This window comes from Dromiciops gliroides, chromosome 2 (genome assembly GCF_019393635.1).
Source record: "Dromiciops gliroides isolate mDroGli1 chromosome 2, mDroGli1.pri, whole genome shotgun sequence".
Lineage (NCBI taxonomy): Eukaryota > Metazoa > Chordata > Mammalia > Microbiotheria > Microbiotheriidae > Dromiciops > Dromiciops gliroides.
In genome coordinates this window covers 8,411,480-8,434,669 of record NC_057862.1, presented here as the reverse complement: position 1 = coordinate 8,434,669, position 23,190 = coordinate 8,411,480, and the positions used below count along the sequence as shown (strand labels likewise).

General features: G+C 44.7%; 1 protein-coding gene across 2 annotated transcripts in view; it reads left to right on the top strand.

The window, feature by feature from the left end:
• Positions 1–23,190, top strand: part of DOCK1 (dedicator of cytokinesis 1) — a 586,118-nt gene that overhangs the window by 516,820 nt on the left and 46,108 nt on the right. For both annotated transcript variants that reach the window (XM_043984307.1, XM_043984306.1), the window contains exons 39-44: positions 9,411–9,500; positions 11,047–11,151; positions 17,184–17,325; positions 17,484–17,562; positions 18,941–19,025; positions 22,510–22,596. In XM_043984307.1, the coding sequence (XP_043840242.1) occupies positions 9,411–9,500; positions 11,047–11,151; positions 17,184–17,325; positions 17,484–17,562; positions 18,941–19,025; positions 22,510–22,596 (588 nt within the window). The remainder of the gene's footprint in view (positions 1–9,410; positions 9,501–11,046; positions 11,152–17,183; positions 17,326–17,483; positions 17,563–18,940; positions 19,026–22,509; positions 22,597–23,190) is intronic.

The window sequence follows — 23,190 nt, the reverse complement described above, 5'->3', positions numbered from 1 at the left end:
GATTGTGACATCTTGTGTGTCCATGCTGGTGTGTGTGTGGCTTCCCTTTAGATTGTGACATCTTGTGTGTCCCTACTGGTGTGCATGTGGTTTCCCCCATTAGATTGTGACATCTTGTGTGTCCGTGCTGGTGTGCATGTGGTTTCCCCCATTAGATTGTGACATCTTGTGTGTTCGTACTGGTGTGCATATGGCTTCTCATTAGATTGTGAGCTCCGGGAGCTCAAGGAATGTCTTCTGCCTTTCTTTCTATCCCTAGAACTCAGCACAGTGCCTGACACGCAGTAGGTGCTTGCTGAATGCTTATTGACTGACTCAGAGAAGCTGGCAGAGTGTATTCCAGGCAGCAAACACAGATATGAGCCCAGATGAACCCAGGGGTTCAGTATAGACAAATTCAAGAAAAGTACATCTAATAAACCATATGTGTGTTGTGTTGTCTTGCTTTGTTTTTAAACAGGGTCATTGGTCAGGTAGACCTCTAGAATACTCTTGACAAAAGTTAGCTAGATTTAAGAGAAACATTTGACAAAATTTCTTGTGCTGTTCTTGTGGGAAAACTGGGAGAGATGTTTGTTAGATACAGGCTAAGCTAGAAAATATAGCAAGATGGATTCAGAGGTGATGGAAATGCTTTGGCCAAATGGGTTCAAATGGGTTCAAATCGAACTAATGGCTCCAGGGGAGTATTCTAGGGATTTGTGCTTAACCCCCATTTGCTCTAATCTCATTATCAATGACTTGCATTGAAGTACAGGTGCCATGCTGCTCCAGGTTTGCAGAGAGCACCAATCTGGTCTAGATAGCTAACATATTATATGACAAGCTAATATTCCCTTACGTCTCCAAACTTCTAGTACTGTCAAGGAGCATAATATGACAGTGATATCAAACTGATTAGCATGGAAGGTCATGCTGGGCAGTTACAGAAAATACAGTTGAATAGGTGGGCTTGGTCAAGAAGATGGAAATGCTGGAAAACCATGTAAATATTTGGAAGCCATTGTAGATTTTTGAGCAGGAAAAACATTGTTTTCAGTGGGATAGGTTAAAAGGAGGGGGACACAAGGACCACCACCTCCCTCGTCCTGTGTGCTATTTATCTCCCAATACCACCTAATACTAGCTAGAAAACATAGGCATGAAGTATCGGGAGCCTGGACTTCAGTGATGGAAGGAAAGCAGATCTGCGAGATGCTGCCCAGGCGGTCAATCAATCAGCCAACATTTATTAAATGGCTACCTCAGAAGGATTTGGTGGGCAATCGATATGGCGAACAAAAGAGGGAGAAGCGTCCAAGATGACTTCATGGTTCTGAGATGAGGCCAGCAGTTAACACAAAGAGGGAGTTGGGAAAGAAGCCAGATTGGGACAGGAAGACGGTGAGTTCCATTTTAAACATGTCGAGTTTCAAGTGGACTTGGCTTCCAAGTAGAAATGTTCTCTAGGACATTTGAAACCCTAGGATCCAAGATTGAGAACTGAAAGGAACCTTAAACACCATCTAGTTCAACTCCCTGATTCTACAGATGGGGAAACTGAGGTCCAAAGATGGAATGCCTTGCCCACGGTCATCCAAAGGAACCCAATGAGGCTGGCTCCAGGCTAGTCCTACCTCTCCCGTACTTCTCCAGAGCATGGGTTTTTGGAGATATTGAGGGTCAATATTTGGATGTTATAGAATCTCAGCATTGGAAGCAACCTCATAGGTCAAGAGGTCCCACCTGCACCTGCTAAAGATTCTTTGTCACCAAATGCCTGACAAGAGTACCTACTGCCTCCTTGAGCCTCTCATTCCACTCTAGGACAACTGATTGATAGAAGTTGGGGTTTTTCCCTGATATTAAGCCTAAATTTATCTCTTTGCCACTTCTGCCCAGAGCCCCTAGTTCTATTCCAAATCCCTTCTTTGCCAGGTTAGCCATCCCTATTTCCTTCAGTTGATATTTAAACATTCTGACCGTCCTGGTCACCCTCCTCTAAATACACCCCAACTGATCTTTGTGCTCCCCAAAATGTGCTGAGCCCAGCTGGGCACAGTATTCCAGGTGTGCTTCAACCAGGGCAAAACTCACAAGGACCTGCCTCCCTAGTCCTGTGTGCTGTGGATCCCCAATACCACCAATATCACAGTGTTAGTTCATATCGAACTTGCAGTGCACAAAACCCCCAAATCACTTTCTGACAAGCTGTTGTGAACCCAAGCCTTGCCCATCCTTTCCTGGGAAACTTGATTTTAGACTCCAGTCCAAAAGTCACATTGAATCCTCTTCAATTTTATCATATTCAGTGCAGCCCCGGTGCTAAACTGTCAAGAGATTTCTTGAATCTTGACTGTCATCCTGTTGCTATCTCTCCCTCCCAGCTTGTTGGCATCTGCAAATCCAAGAAATATTCCATCTCCGCCTTTATCCTTTATTAGTAATGATTGATAAAAATCATTAAAGAGCCAACAGCACAGACCTAATAGCCAAGCTCAGGAGGGAGCAAAGCTTCTCTGAGGGAGTGAGCACAGTGGACAGAGACCAGGGCACTGAGGATTAAGTCTTGGGAGGCAGAATTAAGTGACAAAAAGGCAAGAAGAGCCAGCAAATGAAACAAAGAGCATTTGGGGACATGGGGAAGAGCCAAATGAGTTCATGACCATGGAAGCCAATCATGAAGAGCCTCTCAAGGACAGTTTTCAGTGTTCTGTGTTGCCAAGAGGTAAATAAGGTCGTGGTTCCAAAAAGCTCTTTGGATTTTGCCGGAAGATCACTCATGACCATGAAGAGCAGTTTCAGAAGAGTAGAGAAGTTCAATAGTTTGAGGCATTGCACAGAAAAGGAGAGGAACAAAACAAGAAGAATACAGATTTGTGGGTGGTTTGTTGGTCGTTGGGTTTCTGTTCATTTTTAAAGAAGGGAATGAATTAACTGGGAGAAGAATAAAGATTTACAAGAGAGGAGTAGATGGGAGCAAGGTCCCTGAGATGATGGGAAAGGATGAAGGGATGGTTCTGGAAACATAGATTTGCTTTGGAGAAAAGAGACCCCCCCCCTTTTGTTAATACTAGAGTTTGGGCTCAGTGCTCTCTAGGCTATCCCAGGCTATTGTTCTTAGCCTGTGAGGAAGAAGGTATATATGTTGTGATAGAGATGTGAGATTGCCAGGCAGAGGACACAGACATTCTCAGTAAAGCCAGAAGTAATATCTATACAAAAATAGGGGGAGGAGGGTGGTTCCATAGGTTTGAAGATTTGAGGAAAGAGATTTGAAATGTGAGAATGAGGGTCAGCAAGCCTTCCATGTACCATCCACTGTGCTATTGGTTCTGTAGAAAGAAAAACAAAAATCAAAGTCTCTGCCTTCAAGGAGCTGACTTCTACTGGGGGAAAGAACATAGGTGTATATGTGTGTGTGTGTGTAGAAATATATGTACATACACATGTGCATGAATCGACATACAAATCCCAGAGTCTTAGAGCTGGATGGGACCTGACAAGCCACCTCTTCTCATTTCAACCTGAATTAGAATGGCAGCCACAAGCGGCCATCCAGCCTTTGCTCAGTCGTTGAGTGAGCAGAAAAAACAAGATAAGCACAAGGTGATTTGGCAGAGGGAAGCAAGGGCAGCTCCATGTAGGAAGTTCTGTTTGAGCTGAAGTCTAAAGGAAACTTGAGCATCAAAAAGGCAGAGGTGAGGAAGGAGGCATTCCAGGCATGAGCCATAGTCAGTACAAAGACAATGAAATAGGAAATGGAAGGTTGGGGTAGGGAGCGGGGGACCCTAAGAAGGCCAGCTTGGCTTTCCAGTGTGGGAAGGGGAGTAAGTGGGAACCAGGTCATGAAAGACTTTAAATACCAAAGGAGTTTGGACAAACAGAGAACTTGGCTAAACAAATGGTTAGGCAGTGATAGGTGGGCCAGTGGTCTGGGTGATTTTGTTTACTTATTCACTCATTCATTCAAGCAACAGTGTCACTTAGTGGAGGATGCACTGAATCGGGAATGGCCAAACCGAGGTTTGAATCCCAGCTATGGCTATGAATGACAAGTCACTGTACCTCACTGTGCCTCAGTTTCCCTCTCCATGGAATAAGGATAATCACACATGGACCCATTTCCTCACAGGGTTTTGTAGAAAGAATTCTGTAAAATGTAAGATGTTATAAAAATATGAATTGCTGCTTTGGGGGATTATTATTCAATGGCCCCATTTTAAGTACTTGCTGTGTGTTATGGCAGTGCACTAAGTACTGTAAAGATGCCAAGATGACTGAAACAGGAGGAGGTAACTGGTTTGGAGACTAAGAGAACAAGGAGGAAAAGCTGAGAAGGAATGAGCAATGAGATCGAAGAAGACTGCAGCCTCTAGAACGAGGATCTGGCACCGTACTGAGCAGCTTGATTGTGGATGGAGGCACATGCAGCTCCGGGACATGACCCAGTGCTGAATGGCTTACGTAGTGAGGTGGCAAGGCATTCTAGCTTGCATTGTGTGGGAATGTCTGTGTGACCTACCTTCCCTTCCTTGGTAGGCTGGAAATCCAGACCATTTGTTCCATCTTTATACCTCCAGCACCCAGCATGGTGTCGCGCATGTTACACAGAGTCAGTATTTAAGAAATAATTGTTGGACTTAGTTGATTTTTTTTTTAAATTTTATTTTATTTTTGGTGAGGCAATTGGGGTTAAGTGACTTGCCTAGGGTCACACAGCTAGTAAGTGTCAAATGTCTGAAGCTGCATTTGAACTGAGGTCCTCCTGAATCCAAGGCCAGTGCTCTATCCACTGCGCCACCTAGCTGCCCCGGACTTAGTTGATTTGCATTGACCCAAGGAAGGCCCGGAGTGGAGATTAGAAGGATGGATTTGGAGCCAAAAGGCCTGTCTTTATTTTTTAATTTTTTTCTTCTTTTTTTTTTTCTTTTGTGGTGAGGCAATGGGGGTTAAGTGACTCGCCCAGGGTCACACAGCTAGTAAGTGTTAAGTGTCTGAGGCTGGATGTGAACTCAGGTCCTCCTGACTCCAGGGCCAGTGCTCACGGCGCCCCCTAGCTGCCCTTAAAAGGCCTGTGTTTAAATCCTCTAACACATACCAGCTGTGTGACCATAGACAAGTCAGTGAACCTCCCAGGTTCCAGATTCCAGTCTCCGCTTGGATCACTAACTATGTGACTTTGGTAAAATCTCTTTACCACTTGGGACCTTAATTTCCTCATCTGTTAAATGAGATGATTGGGCTCTATGAACTCTGAGGTTCCTTCAGGCTTTGGTTCTGTGATCCCATGATCCTAAGTCAGAGGTGTGCCTAACAGTAGAAGTAGTTTCCCCACCCACCACCCGGCGAGTTCCCTGCAGGGATGAAATCACAGATGCAGCCAAAAGCAAAAAATGGAGGCCTGTACTCTCCCCCATGCATCGTGTTTAGCCTCGAGTGCAAAAAAGTGAGAGTCTTCCTCTTGGCTTCTCTACTCTGATTTCTATCAGAGATGAATTAGTGAGATTTGGAAAAACAAAACTAAAATGCCCTGGTCCCTAGAAAAGCATTCTTTACTACTAGTGTGGCTGGGAGGTCTTTGCCTTGGTGTCTGCCCTGAGCCATTGACCGGCAGCTGCTTAGGAGACTCTCACTTTTCCCTCAGCAGATGGATGGTACCAGCTTCTTCCTCTTGTGCTGTGGAAGCAGAAAAACTGGGCTCCTGAACCAGCCCTTCACTGCACCATCTCCACTACAAATGATGACCGTTAAAAAATAGAACCTTCCCCAAATCTGTTACTTTGGTCATTCTCTCCAAAGGTCTTAGCTCCTATTAGTGGACGGGATGGAGTTCATGCTCTTCCTGAGCTCACAATTTCAAGAATGCTATCAGAAGGATTAAGGATTTGGCCCAATCCGAACAGGCAGCTGATAGGGGACCTTTGGGCTTGGGAGTCTGGTGAACCACATAGGTGTCATGTACTGAGCAGTAGAATGCTAGGGTGGATCATAGCTGAGGCCAAAGCAATTCCAAGACTCCCCGAATCTGGAGCTGGTGGACTCTGCACCTCCTGTACCTTATAACACCAATTAAGGTACCAGGGCTGCTCTTTCTATAGCTACATTTTCATACCCATGTGTTTTTAGCTCACATTTGTATGATGCCTAAAGCTCTACCTTATCTCATTCTATCCTTCTAATAGCCTTGTGATTATCACCATTTCACAGATACAGAAAGCGAGACTAAAAAAGGGTAAGGGACTTGCCCATGATCATAGCCGATAAGGGTCAGAAGTGTCATAATGATAACCATTCACTTTCAAATTTGCCGAGCACCTTCCATACTTGATTGTATTTGATCCTCACAACAAACCTGACTGGAATGAGCTATATTGGCCCCATTTCACAGAGGAGTTAGCAAGTGTCTGAAGCAAGACTTGAACCTAGGTCTTCATGACTACAACTTTAGAAGTCTAGCCACTATACCAGGCCTCCCTGAGGGCCCCGGTGTAACCTCAAATACTCAATGACAGCACAAACAAGGTTGCAGAAGATAGCATTCTTTTTTATTATTGAACTTTTCAGCACAAACAAAATGGCAGTCAGTCTCTTCTCTATCTCTGGACCTTAGCAAACAAGTTCCCAAGTAGTAAACTAGAGTTACTTCCTTCTGATGTATCATGACTTGGTTCAGGAATGGCTGTTCAGGGCCAACTCAGCTCAGGCTTTCTCCAGTGCCTCCTTTTGTGAGCTATAACCAACCTTATTGCCAGTTTTCATGCAGATCAAAACTTTGCTTCTATTTCTTTTCCAGGCTATTAGCTATGTATTCACATTGAAAAAAGGCAATGCCAATTCCCTCTTTCTTCCTTCATCTGATTAAAAATCTTGTAGCTGATCACAGAATCCCAGAGATGAGAGGAAGATACCTTTCTCAGTGGCCATCCACTACAATCTGGACTTGAATAAGAATCCCCTTGATAATGTGGTAAAATAACAGAATTTGTCAGATGCCATGGGGTCCAACTTGATTGATTTAGTAGTGTTTGAATTGGGTGTGAATGAGGAACTACTACGTACCCACTTAAAAATGATTAAATTTGAGCCACACCTGGCCCACCCTGTCAGACCTAGTCTAACTTGGCCAACCCTAAGAAGGATTGTGCTCAGAGGCTGTGGACTGTATCATCAACAGGGAACCAGTCTCAGCCACACTACTTGAAGGGCCTCCCCTTTTGGGGAGGGAGAAAAAGGTAGAAAAAGGGACCCCAGGGGCAGCTAGGTGGTGCAGTGGATAAAACACCAGCCCTGGATTCAGGAGTACCTGAGTTCAAATCTGACCTCAGATATTTAACACTTACTAGCTGTGTGACCCTGGGAAAGTCACTTAACCCCAACTGCCCTGTAAAAAAAAAAAGGGACCCCAACAGGAAGTAGTGATCGCTCTCTCTCTCTCTCTCTCTCTCTCTCTCTCTCTCTCTCTCTGGCCTGGGTGAAGCTTTCAGAGCAGACTGGAGACAGGCTTAACAGCTAACTCCCATAGAAATTAGGGACCCCTGGTGGTGAGTTAAATCCAGCCCTTTGAATTAGCTGAGCTGAAAGCCAGTTTGGGTTTGAGACAGTCCTTGCTAGAGCCATGGAGATTATCCTTTTTCCCTATTCCCTTGTCCTTGTCTTGATTAATTTCACCTTTTCTGTGTACTTTATTCCCATTAATAAAAACCTGATTCATTTGTGGAAAAGGGGCTGTGAAGCTCCTTTCTTATTGGCCTGGGAGAAATATCTAAAAAGACAGTTCACAGGGGAGGAAGTTTTGGACCTAGAGGTCCCTCATTATTTTCTGAACCCCAGTATTATGACAAGCCACCCAATTAACTCTCCACATATTAAATTTGGCCCCTACAATAGCATCCCTAAGTGGTCACCCAACCTCTGCTTAAGGATCTCCAGTCATGAGAAACTCACTAGTTTCAGGGTCAGACCATCTCACTTTGTGATGGATATAATTGTCAAGAAGATTCTCATTACTTCAAATTAAAATCTGCATCTTGCAACTTAATAGACTTCAGGATTTAGAGTTAAGTGGAACTTCAGACATGATTTGGCCTAATCCCCTTCAGTTTATAGCTGATGAAACTGCGGTCTTAGAGAGGTTAACTACTTGGTCAAGGTCACACAGTAATTAGCAGAGGCAAGATTTTAATTTTTTTTCCTGAAATAAATATATGCTATGGGAGACTTTGCTTACTAGAGTTTTTTAAATACTAAAGGAAATCCTACCTTACTATATTTGTGAGTCTGAGGGATTAGCTACAACTATCAAAAATACAGAACTGTGCAACCTTACCAGTGTTGTGGAAAGAGAGAAGAAGGATGGATGGAGGGGCCCAGAGAAGGGAACCATCCAGCTATCTTTCCCTCCATCCTCAGCTTCCTTTCTTTACCCTGTGGTCTTTAGCTCCATTTCTGACCCCCCCTTTGCCTTTTTCCCTCTTAGAGAGGTCTTAATTGTGATATTACTTATTAGGATGTTTCTCTAATTCCTAGGCAAAGGCTTTCTTTTGGAAAATATCAGATAAGCTCAATAAGTTATTAATATTTGGGTTGAACATTTTCCTTCCTGGGTTCTTTAATGAAGCTGTTATCTAAATTCATATAGATTTCAGTACAGGTATAGCATAGGTTTAATGTCCCAACAGGGAAAAGAAGAGAGATAAGAATGTCTCTCAATGTCATTGTCCTCTTCTGCTACCATCGTTAAGCATTTCCCCAGGATTCCTGGTTTGGGACCCCAAGTGGAGTTTGTATGGCCATCTCTGAGGAATTATGGTGACCCACCAGGGAGTCTTCTAAACTCAGAATTAGAAGAAGGGTCCATGAGACCAAACTCATTTCCAATTCTTAAGTTTATATATTCTCCTAGCAAAATTTTTCACAATATTTATGATAAAGATTTGGTGATGGGCAGTAGCATGTGGGAATGGGCATTCTTCCTACTCAGTCACTCAGGATCCTTTAGACCTCTATGATTAAGCATGACAGTGTCCTGCCCATTTTCTCATCTCCAGAGTAGTCAACTGAGCAGCAAGATACATGAAATATTGCAGTTTGGGAATCAAGAGTAGTAGCTTGGCTTAGGAAATATTTCAAACACAATGATTCTCTGACCCTGGACAGAGGCCAGGACATTCATCACATGCATGGATGGCCAGCTTAATAAACTGGCATTAATTAAAAAGACAAATAAAAAGAGATTAGAGATATTTATTTTGTTCCCTAATTTTGTGTGCCTTGTTTTTCCAATAAACAAAGATATCTTGCCATGTTTTGATAAGAATTGTTTTAATATCAGTTTCACAGTTTGACTGATGTACATGATTCAGCATGGTTTTTTTCTGTTATAATTTTATGTTTTGTTTTCTTTTGTGTGTGTGTGTTTTTTTAAACAGATGTGGGAAGAGGCCATCGCCTTGGGCAAAGAACTCGCTGAACAGTATGAAAACGAGATGTTTGATTATGAACAGCTCAGTGAGCTGCTGGTGGGTCTTTGTGCCCTTCCATTTAAATGAACGCAGGCTATTCTGGTCTCTCACTCTGGGTTTTGGCATTAGAATTCTCATCAGGATTGGGACTGCCCTGGCTACCATAGCCTGCTTTCTCCAAGCAGGTGGTGTCTTCCTTTGCCTCTAAGTCAGTCCTTTCTAGGTGGTGCGCGCATACAGCTCAGTGCTGGGGGAAGATGTCTTGTATCTGAGCCCCCTGCTCCCTCCCCACCTGCCTGAGAACAACTCTGATTTTCCAAATCTACTGTTGTACCATTAGAGTGGATTGTTGACATGCCCAAGAGTAATCAGTTGTTAGTGCCATCCCTCAGTGCTCTCTCTCTCCACTCAAATGAAGAGTGTTTCAGTTTGTTCGAATGTCATCTCCCCCACAAGAATGTAAGTTCTTTGAAGGCAGTGATTGTGGTGGTGGTGGTTTTTTTTTTCATTTTTGCTCTTGTATCTATCTCCAGCACCAAGGACAGTGCCAGCACTTAATAAACCCTTAAGGGAGAAATTCATGAATAAATAAATAAACTACCAGACATGGTTTGCTTTAACTCAACAAGAGGTATTATGCACCTTATATGTGTACAAAATGCTGGGCATACAAGGATAAAAGTAAAACTGACTCTGATGCAACTTCCCCCCCCCCCAACACACACACACACACACACCCGTGCTCTTCCATTCTCCTGGAGAGAGGCCCCATGTCTGCAGATGGGAAAATGTCAATGATGTTTTTTGGCAATGAGGCAATGAGGGTTAAGTGACTTGCCCAGGGTCACACATCTGGTAAGTGTCAAGTGTTTGAGGCCGGATTTGGACTCGGGTCCTCCTGAATCCAGGGCCGGTGCTTTATCCACTGTGCCACCTAGTTGCCCCCAGTGCCAATATAATCATCTCTTCAACAGGAGATGGGCTGAGCTTCTCTGAGCAGGTTTCTTGCCTCCATTTGTACAAGGTCTCCAGGATCCAAGAGTACTCAGTTTTACACTGGACAGCTGAGCTCTTGATTAGTGTGCAGTGTTGACTGACTGATTGAAGGACAAGGAACTGTTTTCAAGTTAGAGCAGGAAAGACCCTGTTTTATTATTATTTTTAAATTTTTTTTTGAGGCAATCAGGGTTAAGTGACTTTCCCAGGGTCAGGGTCACACAGCTAGTAAGTGTCAAGTGTTTGAGGCCAGATTTGAACTCAGCTGAAAGATTCTGTTCTTTAAACTTTCTGTCATATTAATCCCATACAGAGGTCCAGCTAGGCCAGTTTTCCCCAAAATCAAAGATTTTCAACCAAAGGAAGAATCATTCCCTTTGGCTTTTCTGGCTAGCTCTGTTTCTCCCATGGTGGGGATAGAGATGTAGGGATTAACCTCAAGTGTAAGCGCCTGTGCTCACAGGAGTCAATTCTGTGACATGACCCAAGGGTCCTCCAGCAGAACCTGGGGGGGGGGGGAGACAGGGATGCATGCTGCCAGGAAAAACAGCAATGTTCCTAATACTTTGGTCCTAATCTGACAATGTCCTCACTCTTTCTCTTGCAGAAAAAACAGGCCCAGTTTTATGAAAGCATTGTCAAAGTGATCAGGCCCAAGCCTGATTATTTTGCTGTTGGATACTACGGGCAAGGATTTCCCACGTTCTTGAGGGTAAAGTGGAATGCACCTTAATTACAGTGAATAGAAATGCCCCTTCCTCCTGCAAAGGGATTCTAGCCAGCTCTAACTCACTTCAGCGTGTGACGTCCGTCCTGTAGATGCTGAAATAGCCACTTGTTTCTATGGTCATTTCACTGGCCATCGCTGACCCCTTTTTGCCCTTGGGATCACTTTGCCCTGAATTTCACAGAGAACAATTTTGTTTCATAGTCACAGCTGAGACTTCATCTGTCCCAAGGTCAAAAATGGCTTCCACAGCCATCTTAGTGGATGCCTCAATGGCCTTCGTTACTTTTTTTTTTTTCTCTTTGGGATTGTCTTCCCACCTCCTCTTTGCCCTTCTCTTTTCTCTCTCAGTCTCTTTCCTTTTATTTCTCTTTTTCTATTTCTTTATTCTTCTCTCTCTTATTCCCTCTTTGTCCTTTTCTTTTCCTATCCCCTTGTCTGTCTCTATCTCTCATTCTTCTCTACTTTTCTCTGTCTTCTTCTCTTTCACTCTTCCTCCTTTTCTTTTCTTTTTTCTCTTTTTTCCTCTCTCCCTCTCTTTCTTGATTTTCCCCTTCCTACTTTCTCTCCTTCCTTTTTTCCTCCTTCCTTCTTTTTTCCTTTATTTCCTACCTCAATCCTTTCCTCCTTTCTCTCATCTTTCCTCCTTTTCTCTTTTTCCCTCCATCCTTCCCTCTCTCCTTCAGCCGCTCGCTTCCCTCCTTCCTTCCTTCCTTCCTTCTTTCTTTCTTTCTTTCTTTCTTTCTTTCTTTCTTTCTTTCTTTCTTTCTTTCTTTCTTTTTCTCTTTCTTTCTTTTTCTTTCTCTTTCTTTCTTAATTTCTTTCTCTCCTATAATCTATGTTTTCTTCACATTTTTTGAGAGATTTGCCCTTACAGACATTGCTTTTCAGATGCAAGATTTTCCACTTTCATCAAGAAAAGCAATTGAATGGTACTCATAGTTTTGAAAAGAGCTGTATTGCGATGGTACCCACCTTGTCTCAGATTGTTCAAGCCCTCAGGCTCATTAATTTCCTGATTCGGGAGAGGTTGTAGGGTTGGTCTCTAAGAATTTCTATTAGAATTAATCAAGCCTCATGGGGCAGATAGTCTTCTATCTGGTAAACAAATGGTTTTCCTCCCAGAATGCTCCTGAGTGCTGAGCCCATGTCAGAAAGGATGTTCTTTTGGCCTGGGCCAGCCAGCAGGAGGAGGTTTTGTGCAGTGTTCTTTTCCCAGGCTGGGTGACTCCTTATTCTGTTCCCTGCTTTAATGAATCCTTCTCTATGATGCATCTTCTGTATTCCCTCCCACTTGCCTCTCACTGCCAGTCTCTTCTGCTGCTACGGAAACACTGTCCAAAGGGAGCCGTCGATCAGAACCCCTGAATCTGAACAGGTTTATCCCAAACTAATTCGGTAAAAAATAAAATTGCAGGAAATTTCTAAGGGGCAGCCTCTAAATTGGATATGCGTTTGAGATGAATACTAATCCCCTGAAATTGGAAAAGAAGATATATGCGCAGCTCAGGGTGGAAGTCATCAATAACTTCCCTGAGAAGTCTCTGGCTGTGATTGGCTGTAAATCTCACCCCTCGTGCACTTGGTTCTAATGGAGTGCCCCCTGCCCCTGTGGACAGTTATCTGGCCATGATTTAAAGCTCGCGAGTTCAGCCCTGTGGAAAAATGATTATCCTGGCATCACAAGAGAGATGGCATCCAGTCCTGACTGAAGGAACTGGTCCTGGGCAAGAAAGCCACCATCATTGAGTGAGTCGGTGACATATTTACACACCAGCTCTGAGCTGAGCATGCACAGTAAGGGGTCCCTATATGAGCCCAAGACTCCGAAGGAGGAAAGCGAGATTCACCAGCATGCTTAATATTGAACAGCCTCTCCCTGCACAGCTAAATTATTCGGTGTTACTGCAAAGACTGTGTATAATGCTTCACAAATCACAGCTCCCAGGCACAGGTCAGGGGTCAGTTTGTCAACAACATTAGCTGTTTAGACAAACCCAACATGGTAATATTTAGTTCTTCACTCACTGCTGGGAGAAAATGGGCCCTTGGGGAAACAAACAAAACAAAAACAAAAGAAGCTTTTCCCACCTCTGGGGTGTCCTCCGCCCAAAAGAATTGTCCTTTTCCTACATCTTTCCTTATCTTTATGTTCCACGAAGGAGAAATGTTTCATTTTTTTTTCATGTCTTTGCCTTTAAAAGGAAGAAGCCTTCCTGAACAAAGTGTAATCAACACTTAGAGAAGATGCTTTGGCTGCTTTTCTTGTTAATAACGCCGTGGTTGGGCTTTTCTTACTTTGGGCAAGAAGCCCAATGAGTGCAGAGCATTTTCATATTTTCACATGATGATAGCTTTGCCTTAGTAAACCTTGTGCAGAGAGCCCCTGAAATGGCTCTATCTGCACCGATGTAGAATAAACCATGGCTGCATAGTCTGCTTTCTGAAAAGGAGATGCATTTGTCAGTCAGTCAATAAACATTGATTTATCAAGCATCTATCATGTTCCACACACTGTGCATTAAGGCCTGGGGATGCAGAGAAAGGCAAGAGACAATGCCTGCTTTCAGGAAACGCACAATCTAATGGGAGAGACAGCATGCAAACACACCAGCCAGAGACAGAAAAAAAGGGAAATGATCCTCAAGAGAAGGCACAGAAGTTCAGAGAGATTAGAAAAGGCTTCCTAGGGAAGGGAGGGTTTGAACTGGGACTTGAAGGAAGCTGGAAGGGGGAGATGAGGAGGGAGAAGGACTCTTTTGGTCACTTGCAACAGAAGGGGATAAACAGCTTCAAGGAAGATCGATGTGCACCCTCAGAAGAGGATAGAAATATCAGGGCTCCTATATTCAAAACTTCCAAGAAAAATATGAATTGGTCTCAAGCCATAGAGGTGCTCAAAAGTCCAAAAGCTCTCTGAAGAAAATCATTGCTTAAAAATTAGGATTGAGCAAACAGACGCTAATGATTTTATGAGAAATCAAGATACAATAAACCAAATCCAAATAAATAAAAAATAAAGGGTAATGTGAAATATCTCCTTGGAGATGACCTGGAAAATAGATCCAGGAGAGATAATTTTAAAATGATTGGACTGCCTGAAAACCACGATCAAGGAAAGAGCTTAGACATAAACTTCCAGGAAATTGTTAGGGAAAATTGCCCTGATATTCTAGAAGTAGAAAGTAAAATAGAAATTGAAAGAATCTACCAATCACCTCCTAAAAGAGATCCCAAAAGGAAAACTCCCAAGAATATTATAGCCAAATTCCAGAGCTCCCAGGTCAAGGAGAAAATATTGCAAGCTGCCAAAAAGAAAGAATTCAAGTCCTGTGGAGCCACAGTCAGGACAGCACAAGATCTAGCAGCTTCTACATTAAAGGACTGGAGGGCATGGAATATGATATTCCAGAGGGCAAAGGAATTGGGATTACAACCAAGAATCACCTATCCAACAAAACTAAGTATAATCTTTCAGAGGGGAAAATGGGACTTCAATGAAAAAGAGAACTTTCAAGTATACGGGATGAAAAGTCCTGAACTGAATAGAAAATTTGACTTTCAAATACAAGACCCTAGAAAAGCATAAAAAGGTAAACAGGAAAAAGAAATTAAGAGGGATGTTAAAAGGTTAAACTGTTTATATTCCTACATGGGAAGATGAAGCATCTAACTCATAAGATCTTTCTCAGTATTAGAGCATATGATAGAAATAAATTTAGACAGAGGGCACAGGTGGGAATTGATTATGAAGGGATGATGTCTGTAAAGTATTTATTTTTTGTTTATCTTTTTTTTGTGGGGTAGTTGGAGTTGGGTGATATGTCTGGGGTTGTACAGTGGGTGAGTGTCTTGTGTCTGAGGCCAGATTTGGGCTTGGGTTCACCTGGGTCCAGGGTGGGTGCTTTGTCCAATGTGTCACCTAAATGCCCCATGATGACATCTTTAGGGTAAAATTTAGGGGTGAGAGGATTGCACTGGGGTGAGGGGGGGAAGATAAGAGGTAGAATGGGGTAAAATCCCACATGAAAGAAACAGGAAAGAGCTTATGGAGTGGGGGGATAGATGGGGAGGAGCAGGACAGTAAATGAACCTTACACTATTAAGAATAGGCTCAAAGACCTTAATCTCATCAGAAGTGGCTCAAGACGGGAATAACATACACACTCAATTAGGTGGAGTAATCTATTTAACCCTGAAGGAAAGTAGGAGGGGAAGGGGATAAGGAGGGAGGGGTGAAAGAAGGGAGGGCAGATTGGGGGAGGGGGCAGTCAGATGCAAATCCCTTTTGAGGAGGTATAAGGTGAAAGAAGATAGAAAATAGAGTAAATATCATGGGGAAGGGAATAAGATGGAGGGAAACAGTTTAAAATAGTAACTGTGAAAAAGAGAAAAGGAAAAAAATGTACAAAAAAATATTTATAGCAACTCTTTGTGGTGGCTAAGAATTGGAAATCAAAGGAATGTCCATCAATTGGGGAATGACCGAACTAGCTTTGGTATATGATTGTAATGGAATATTATTGTGCTCTAAGAAATGACAAGCAGGATGATTTCAGAAAAAACCTGGAAAGACTCATATGAACTGTCGTATAGTGAAGTGAGCAGAACCAGGAGAACATTGAGCACAGTGACAGCATTATCATTCTATGAGCAATTGTGAATTATTTAACTACTTTCAGCAATGCAATGATCCAAGACAATTCCAAAGGATTCATGATGAAGCAGACTATCCACCTCCAGAGAGAGAACTGATATTGATTCAACACAGACTAAAACGTGCTATTTTGTGCTTTCTCTTTTTTTACTTGAGTCTTTTTTATGTAAAATGACTAATATGTAACGTTTTACATAATTGCACATGTATAAACTATACTGACTGCTTGCAACCTTGGGGAGGGGGGGGAGGAGAGGGAGGGAATAAGAGAGGGATAGAATTTGGAACTCAAAGCTTTAAATAAATAAATTTAAAGATTAAAAAATTTATTTTAAAAAAGAACTGCTTTGTATACAGATAGGGAGGTATAGGGGCTAGTTGGACTTTGGAGTCAGGAAGCTTGTGAGCATAACTTTCAGCATTGTCAATTCCAGTTGCATTTCTGATACTCATTGGAAAACAGAGTTTGCACCTGGGGACTCCCATACACTGATACAATCCCTTTTATTATGGAATTCTTAGAGAGTTGCCTCAGGCTCTGATATACCACCCCTCCCACCCCCCCATATCCCCCAGAGCCAGTGTATCTCAGAGGCAGAATTTGAACTCATGCTTTTTTCTGACTCTCAGGAATCAATCAATCAATCAATAAATATTTGTTAAGTGCTTACTATGTGCCAGGCATTGTGCTAAGTGCTGTGGATACAAAAGATGGCCAAAAACAGTCGCTACCTAATAATTACTAATGCTAGTACTCAATTTGTCTGTTTCCTCTGCCCTCCCCTTCCTTCTTTATTTTCTTCCCTTCTCTCTCTCTGCTCTTCTATGTTTATCTCATCATTTCCTCCTCTCTCTTTTTCCTTCCTATGCTTTTTCTCCTCTCCCCCCACATCCTTCTTTTCCCTCCATTAACTTTCTTTGAGGAGTTAATTTTGGGGGGAAAGGGTGAGCTAGCAGGCTGAATCATTGCATGGTACAGTGTGGAAAGAGTTCTGGATTTGAATTTGACACCCTGGGTTTGAATGTGAGCTCTACCATGGGGCGTGCCCTTGGACCAGTCACTTCCCCTCTGGACCTCACTTTACTTCTCTGGGATGGCTGTGACCAAATGAGCTCCGAGGCCCTTTTCCTGGTTTTCATTCTGTGGTCATTACGCTAGCCTTGGGTCCCTGTGAACAGTACCTCCCCCTCCCACAATGCCCAGAGCATCACAAGAATAACTGGCGGCGTCTGTCCTCTTTAGGGAGGTGCTGAAATTAGCTGACATTTGAGAGCCGGCAGCAGCCTGGGCTGGGGCAGCCTGACACTTTTCCAAACCATTCCTTAGTGGCTAATATTTGACGAAGGTCGCTCTTTGCAGGGCAAAGTTTTCATTTACCGGGGAAAGGAATACGAGCGCCGGGAAGATTTCGAAGCGAGGTTATTGACCCAGTTTCCAAATGCGGAGAAAATGAAGACGACATCTCCGCCCGGAGATGACATTAAAAACTCTCCTGGCCAGTGTATCCTGCTGTAGTTTGGGGCTCAGGCTGGGGAGGGACTGGAGAGGTCTGCTCCTTCTGACGTGGTCGGCTATACCCATGCAGACAGTCAGGCCAGCCTGCAGGGCCCCCCGCCACCTTCAACTTCTTGTGCTCGAACCCTTAACTCTTCCCTTCAGACATTCAGTGCTTTACCGTGAAGCCCAAACTCGATTTGCCACCGAAGTTCCACAGACCCGTTTCTGAGCAAATTGTGAGGTAAGCTTACCTTTAAGGTCTATCCTCTTGTTGATAAACTTAAGGGGTTTTTTCTTTGCCTTTTCTGCCCAAACTCTGCCCCTCACCCCCACCCATGCAGGGATCCCCATCTCCTCTGGAGGGAAAAAGGAGATCGCCTTTTGCAGGTGTCAGCCAAGAGAAAGAAGAGCCTGTGCTCAGAGTGCAGCATGGACCATGAGTCTTTGCTTCCAGGTAGCCAGAGCTGAAGCAAAGGAGAAGCTCTGCACTGCACAGTGCTTCTCTCTCATCCCAGAAAGACAAAGTTTGCTGGATTTCTGGATTCACATCCTGATTCTACCACCTCTGTGACCTTGGGCAGGTCACATGACCTCTCTCACCCTCAGTTTCCTCATCTGTAAAATGAGATGAGGTCCTTTCATGCTCTATCAATGGCCTTCATGGATCTTGTGTCCTGAGGCCATAGAACATGTAGAAGATAAATACCCCTATGGTTACTGATGAGGGTGGGGGGTGCTGTCCTTTGGGGTATCAAGAAGAACGTCTGGTAGGAGGTGCCTGACACTGAGCTAAGCCTAGAAAGAAGCCAGGAAGGGTGCCCTTTGCAGGAATTTTGTGTTGATTGTGCAAATTTTCTCTCACGTGGCACCATCCTCACCTATGGTTCACCTGTGGCCAGGCTTCGCCTGAGAACGCTTCTTCATCATCCTGACACTCGGGAGTGACTTTTTTGCCCATAAAATTCAATATTGTCCCTTAACCTGTTGTTAAAAGCAGTAATAGAAGCAAAGCTGGGCCTCGTGTTTATTTATAAACGGTTGTTTTTATAAATCATAAAACTTAAGCTTTCCCACAATTTACGCAGAGTGAAGCATTAAGCAAATAAAGAATCACACGGTCTACTAAAATATTTATCGCTGACTTGGGGAGTGTGCTGCTGTTTGTTCATAAATTCTGTCCCCCTCCCTGGGCACGTGGGAGAAGCTGCATTTAAAACGTGCACTTTGTGTAAGGGAAAAACGAGCTGATTTTTCCCGCTCAAGGACCATTTTGCAATTTGTTAAATCCTATTATGTTCTTTCTTATTTATTTTAAGCCATTTAAAAAATAAAAATACAATTATTTTGGAATCAAGGTCCTTCTCTGCCTCCCACATCCGTCCCTCTTGCTTTAATTGCTCATTAACACCACTCCCTGCTGCCTGCCCAGCCTGGTTAAGACAGGCTTTTATCCTGGTTGTCAGAAGGATTGTAGACCCTATTTGAAAACTGAGGCCTAGGAGAAATGCTGTGTACATGGACGGCACTGTCCCAGCCACGAGGTTCTTTGAATGTCTGGTGACAGGTCATCCCATGGGCTCTGTCTTTGCAGTTAACGTGTTTGTCCTGTCTTCCAACAGTTTCTATCGGGTCAATGAGGTGCAGAGGTTTGAGTATTCAAGACCTATCAGAAAAGGAGAGAAAAACCCCGATAACGAATTTGCGGTAAGGAAAAACACAGCTTTCTGATGGGAAAGCTTGATGTGCTGCAGGGCCCTTACTGCTGGTTATCCAACTTCCTCTCTGGGCCTGTTTTCTTGGAGGTTGGACTGGCTTGGAGGCCACTTCTCAGCCCCAAAGCTAGGACCCTGGGCCTCTATTTCATGTGATGCTAACACTGTACAACAAAATAGTGCTTTTTTTAGATTTTTAACTTTGTGAAGAATGTCCTAAGATTTAAAATTGGTAGGGAGCTCAGGGGTGCTCTCCTTTACATATAGAGAAGTCGAGGCCAGAGAAATGCCCAAGGAAGGTCCTTCCCTTGGCAGAGCTGGGGTTTGAGCCTGACTGCCACATCCCCACTGCCTTGTGGGATTCCACGGGTTGTCCTGTAGGCCACGCATCCCACCCAGAGCTCCCCCCAAAGGATCCAAGGTCAAGAAACAAAGGGGATTTCCAATCCACCATGCCACCTTGGTGGTCACTGAGCTGGGTCTTGTCCGGCCGCCCAGTGGTGGCATCCGGAAGAGCTGGGAAGTCTCTGGCCTCCTGAGCAAGCTCCTTTCTGCTGGAAGTCAATGTGGCCAGAAGGGAAAGGGACCAGAGCACGAGCCACGCCCTCCTCCATCATCAGGCTGCAATTCTCCAGGGCCCTTTGGCCCAGACCCCACCACTGGCTCTTCGGGAGGAAGGTTAGGGAAGGCCTGGAGGCAGCCCAGTGGGATGCGACATGTGTGCAGGAGCTATGAGGGCCTCTGAGCGGCTGTGTCGTCCTAACAAACGCATGGGGTGGGGCAGTGGGGTGTGAGGGGTAGGGAGTCAGGCTCCCATCCCGGACACCTGAGCCTCTGACATTTACCACCTGGATAAACCTGGAACCTTTCTCGGCCTCAGGGATGACGACGGCCCCTCCCTCTGCCTCTCAGACATCTAAAGCTCCCCATCATCATCTCCTCTCTCCCCGTCGCTGGGGCTCTTGTTGCTCTTGGTTCCTGTCACATCACCTGGCTCATCCGCCAGGGCTCCCAGCCCTCCCTCAGCAACATTGCCCTTCCCACCCTCTATTTCAGCCTTTGTTTGGTTCCCCTGACAATTCGAGCACATGCAAAAGCTTTGATTTGCATTTTTTTTAATGAGTTCCCTCTCAAACTTCTTTTGTTTATTTTTAAAAACTCAACAGCTAGGGGCAGCAGGGTGGTGTACTGGAGAAAGCACTGGCCTTGGATTCAGGAGAACCTGAGTTCAAATCCAGCCTCAGACACTTGACACTTACTAGCTGTGTGACCCTGGACAAGTCACTTAACCCTCAATGCCCCACAAAAGAAAAAGTCACCAGCTGTTTTTGTACCGTTGGGCACTTCTAACCACGTGCTCAAGCCCCCGAGGCCTTTTGGATAGAATTGGGATTCAGGATGCTGTGCCCTCTCGCTGGGCTAGCTCAGGCTAAAGGGAGGCCAGTGTGGCTTTCTGGGAGCAGCAGCCCAGACATGCCCCGTCCTGGCCTGTGGAGCAGTCCCCATCATGCTACTAGAGACCAATCTGAGTGATAGAGGCCCAGCTCAGGCTGACCGGCAATGGGGAATTACAGAAAACCTCCAGTGACCTCAGGCCACTTAGACCGCAAAAGACTAACTCCATCATTCTCGCATCAATGGTCTCTGAAGAGGCAATAGCGGGCATTGCCAATAGGCAGTGGAGATTCCTGTAATGGGCATAAGGATGCAAGCTCCTTGAGCGAAGGAACAGTCTTGTTTATGTCTTTCTGTCTTTGCCACCTGAGAGCTGGCCTAGCATAGTGAACACATCTAGCCTTTGAGCTCAGGAGACCTGGGTTCAAATCCTGCCCCTGAAACATATGACCTGTGTGGCCCTGGGCCAGTCTCACTCACTGCTCTGGGTAACTCTGAGAATGGGGATTCCAAAAGACAGGGAACATGCTTCCCTGTCAGTCCTCTCAACCCACAGTGGGTCAGTGCCTTGTTTGTTCAGAATGTTGTTTTATGGAGTTGCCGTGTATTTGCCAATTATTCTCTTGCTTCTCCTTATTCATCATTGTGCCTCAGTTCATCCACGTTCTCTCAAGTTACACTGAATCTTTGTCTATGTCTTGTTTATTGTGCCACAGAAATAAGGAAGTTAGGAAGAGCTCTGAGTTTGGGGGCAGAGGCGTGAGTTCTGTTTTGGAAGATGGCTGCAGGGTATCCAGTGATTCTGCCACTAGGAATGCACCAAGGAGGGCAAAGACTCAGGGAAGGATTCCATATGGAAAATGAGGTGGTTGGACTTGAGTTCTCACTGAATTGCCCTCTAACTCTGAGTCTGTGAAGGAAACCCAACCCACCTTTCATGAGGCCTACTTTAACTCACCTTTGTGATGTGGCAGCTGGGCTGTAATGCCGATGCTAAAGGAGCCTTGCTGGTCGGGCAGATGATTCTGGGCTATCTTCTCTGTCATTTTGGGGGGAGGCCACACCCTTGTGCCGTGCCCAGGCAGCCTCTCCCATGCTGCCCTTGCCCAGCATCCCCCATGTTACTCCCTCTCCCGGCCCCACTGGCTGGGGGCTGGAGGAAGGGAAAACAGGAATACATTCCCCTGAAAGGCCTGACATTTTTAGGTCCTGGCAATATAATTCTGAAGGACTAAATGCTTTCCTCTTAAAAGCCTCAGCCAAGTTTAAAGATTTAATGGGTCCAATTTAAGAATTTTCAGTGCATTTGAGAGGAAGTATCCTATCTAATGCTGAGGGAAAGCGACTGGAGTTGAGAGCCCTAGGTTATTCTGAGCTCTGCCACTCATTGCTTGTGTCGCCGTCAGCGATTTGCTTAACCTCGCCATGTCTGTGGTCTCACTGTACAAGAGGAATAAAAGTGTTTGCCAGCTGCCTTGTGGGAAGAAGGAAGTAAGAACAGAGACTCATAAATCATGCACTTGAGAGACGAGACACAAACACTGACACCGTGGCCAAAAGGACCATAGCAGATCTCATGGACTGCAGATGGCAAGGCGTGGTTTGGGAGAATCCCCGCGGTGTGCCCACAACAGGGAGCAGAACATCCGTCCATCCATCTGGGAGGTGGCAGATAACCTGGTAGTTAGGAGGTCTGGGTTCTGGGCAGCACGGGGGCAAAGACTTTGAGGGTCTGAGGACCCGGGTTCAAATCTCCTCTGCTCATTCCCAATTTGGGCAGTAACAACAACAACAGCAACGATGATGGTGGTGGTGGTGATGGCTAAAATACATGGGGTGCTTTGAGATTTGCCAAAAGCTTTACATAAATTATCTCGTTTGAGGCTGACACAGCTCGGAAAGGTAAGTGCAGTTATTATCCCCTTTTCATGGAGGAGATAACTGAGGCCCATGGTGGTTGCTGATTTCCTTTTTGTCTCTGTGTTCCTGGTGCTGGCACATGGTCGATATGTCACCATCCATCAACTGCTGGGCATTTCCTAACAATGTTTTCTTTTCTTCTTTTCCTGTTACTTGTCCAGAACATGTGGATAGAAAGGACCATTTACACGACGGCCTATAAGTTACCCGGGATCTTACGATGGTTTGAGGTCAAATCTGTCTTCATGGTAAGCACTTCCCCCGAATGAGCCACCTCTGCCGCCTCACGTGTTGGACCCTTGTTTAACCCAGCGGGTCTTTGGCATCCTGACAGTACCAGGGTTTGTCCCTTATTGGCCTGCTGGGTCTAAGCATACTGAAGGTGTTTAATAAGTGCCTACTGGATGGAAGGGATCAAGTCAGCGCAATGGCAGGCTTTCTGGCCAGCCACAAATTAGCAAGGCAAAGGTGTTTTCCCCACAAGGCCTGTCCAAACAAAAAGAGGTCTCCGCAGGATTCTCGCTCATGAATAACTTAGAACACTTAGACTTGGCCATACCCATCTCTTCTTAGGACAGAAAATCCTCACCTTTCACATGTTACTCAACCTAGTTTCCCATCACCGGCTCTTGTCGCTGAGCCCGCGGCTTGTTGTTTCAACATCTCCCTCTGTTTAAACATGAAAACAAGCTCAGACTTTTCTTTAAAGCCATCTGAGTTCTGCCCTCCTGGATATTCACACGCCCACCCGCAGATATGGCATTGAGTGTTTTATCTCACAAAAGTACTGCCTGGTGGTGCTCTATTCCCATTTTGGTTTTTTTCTCCAGAACGAAAGGGTA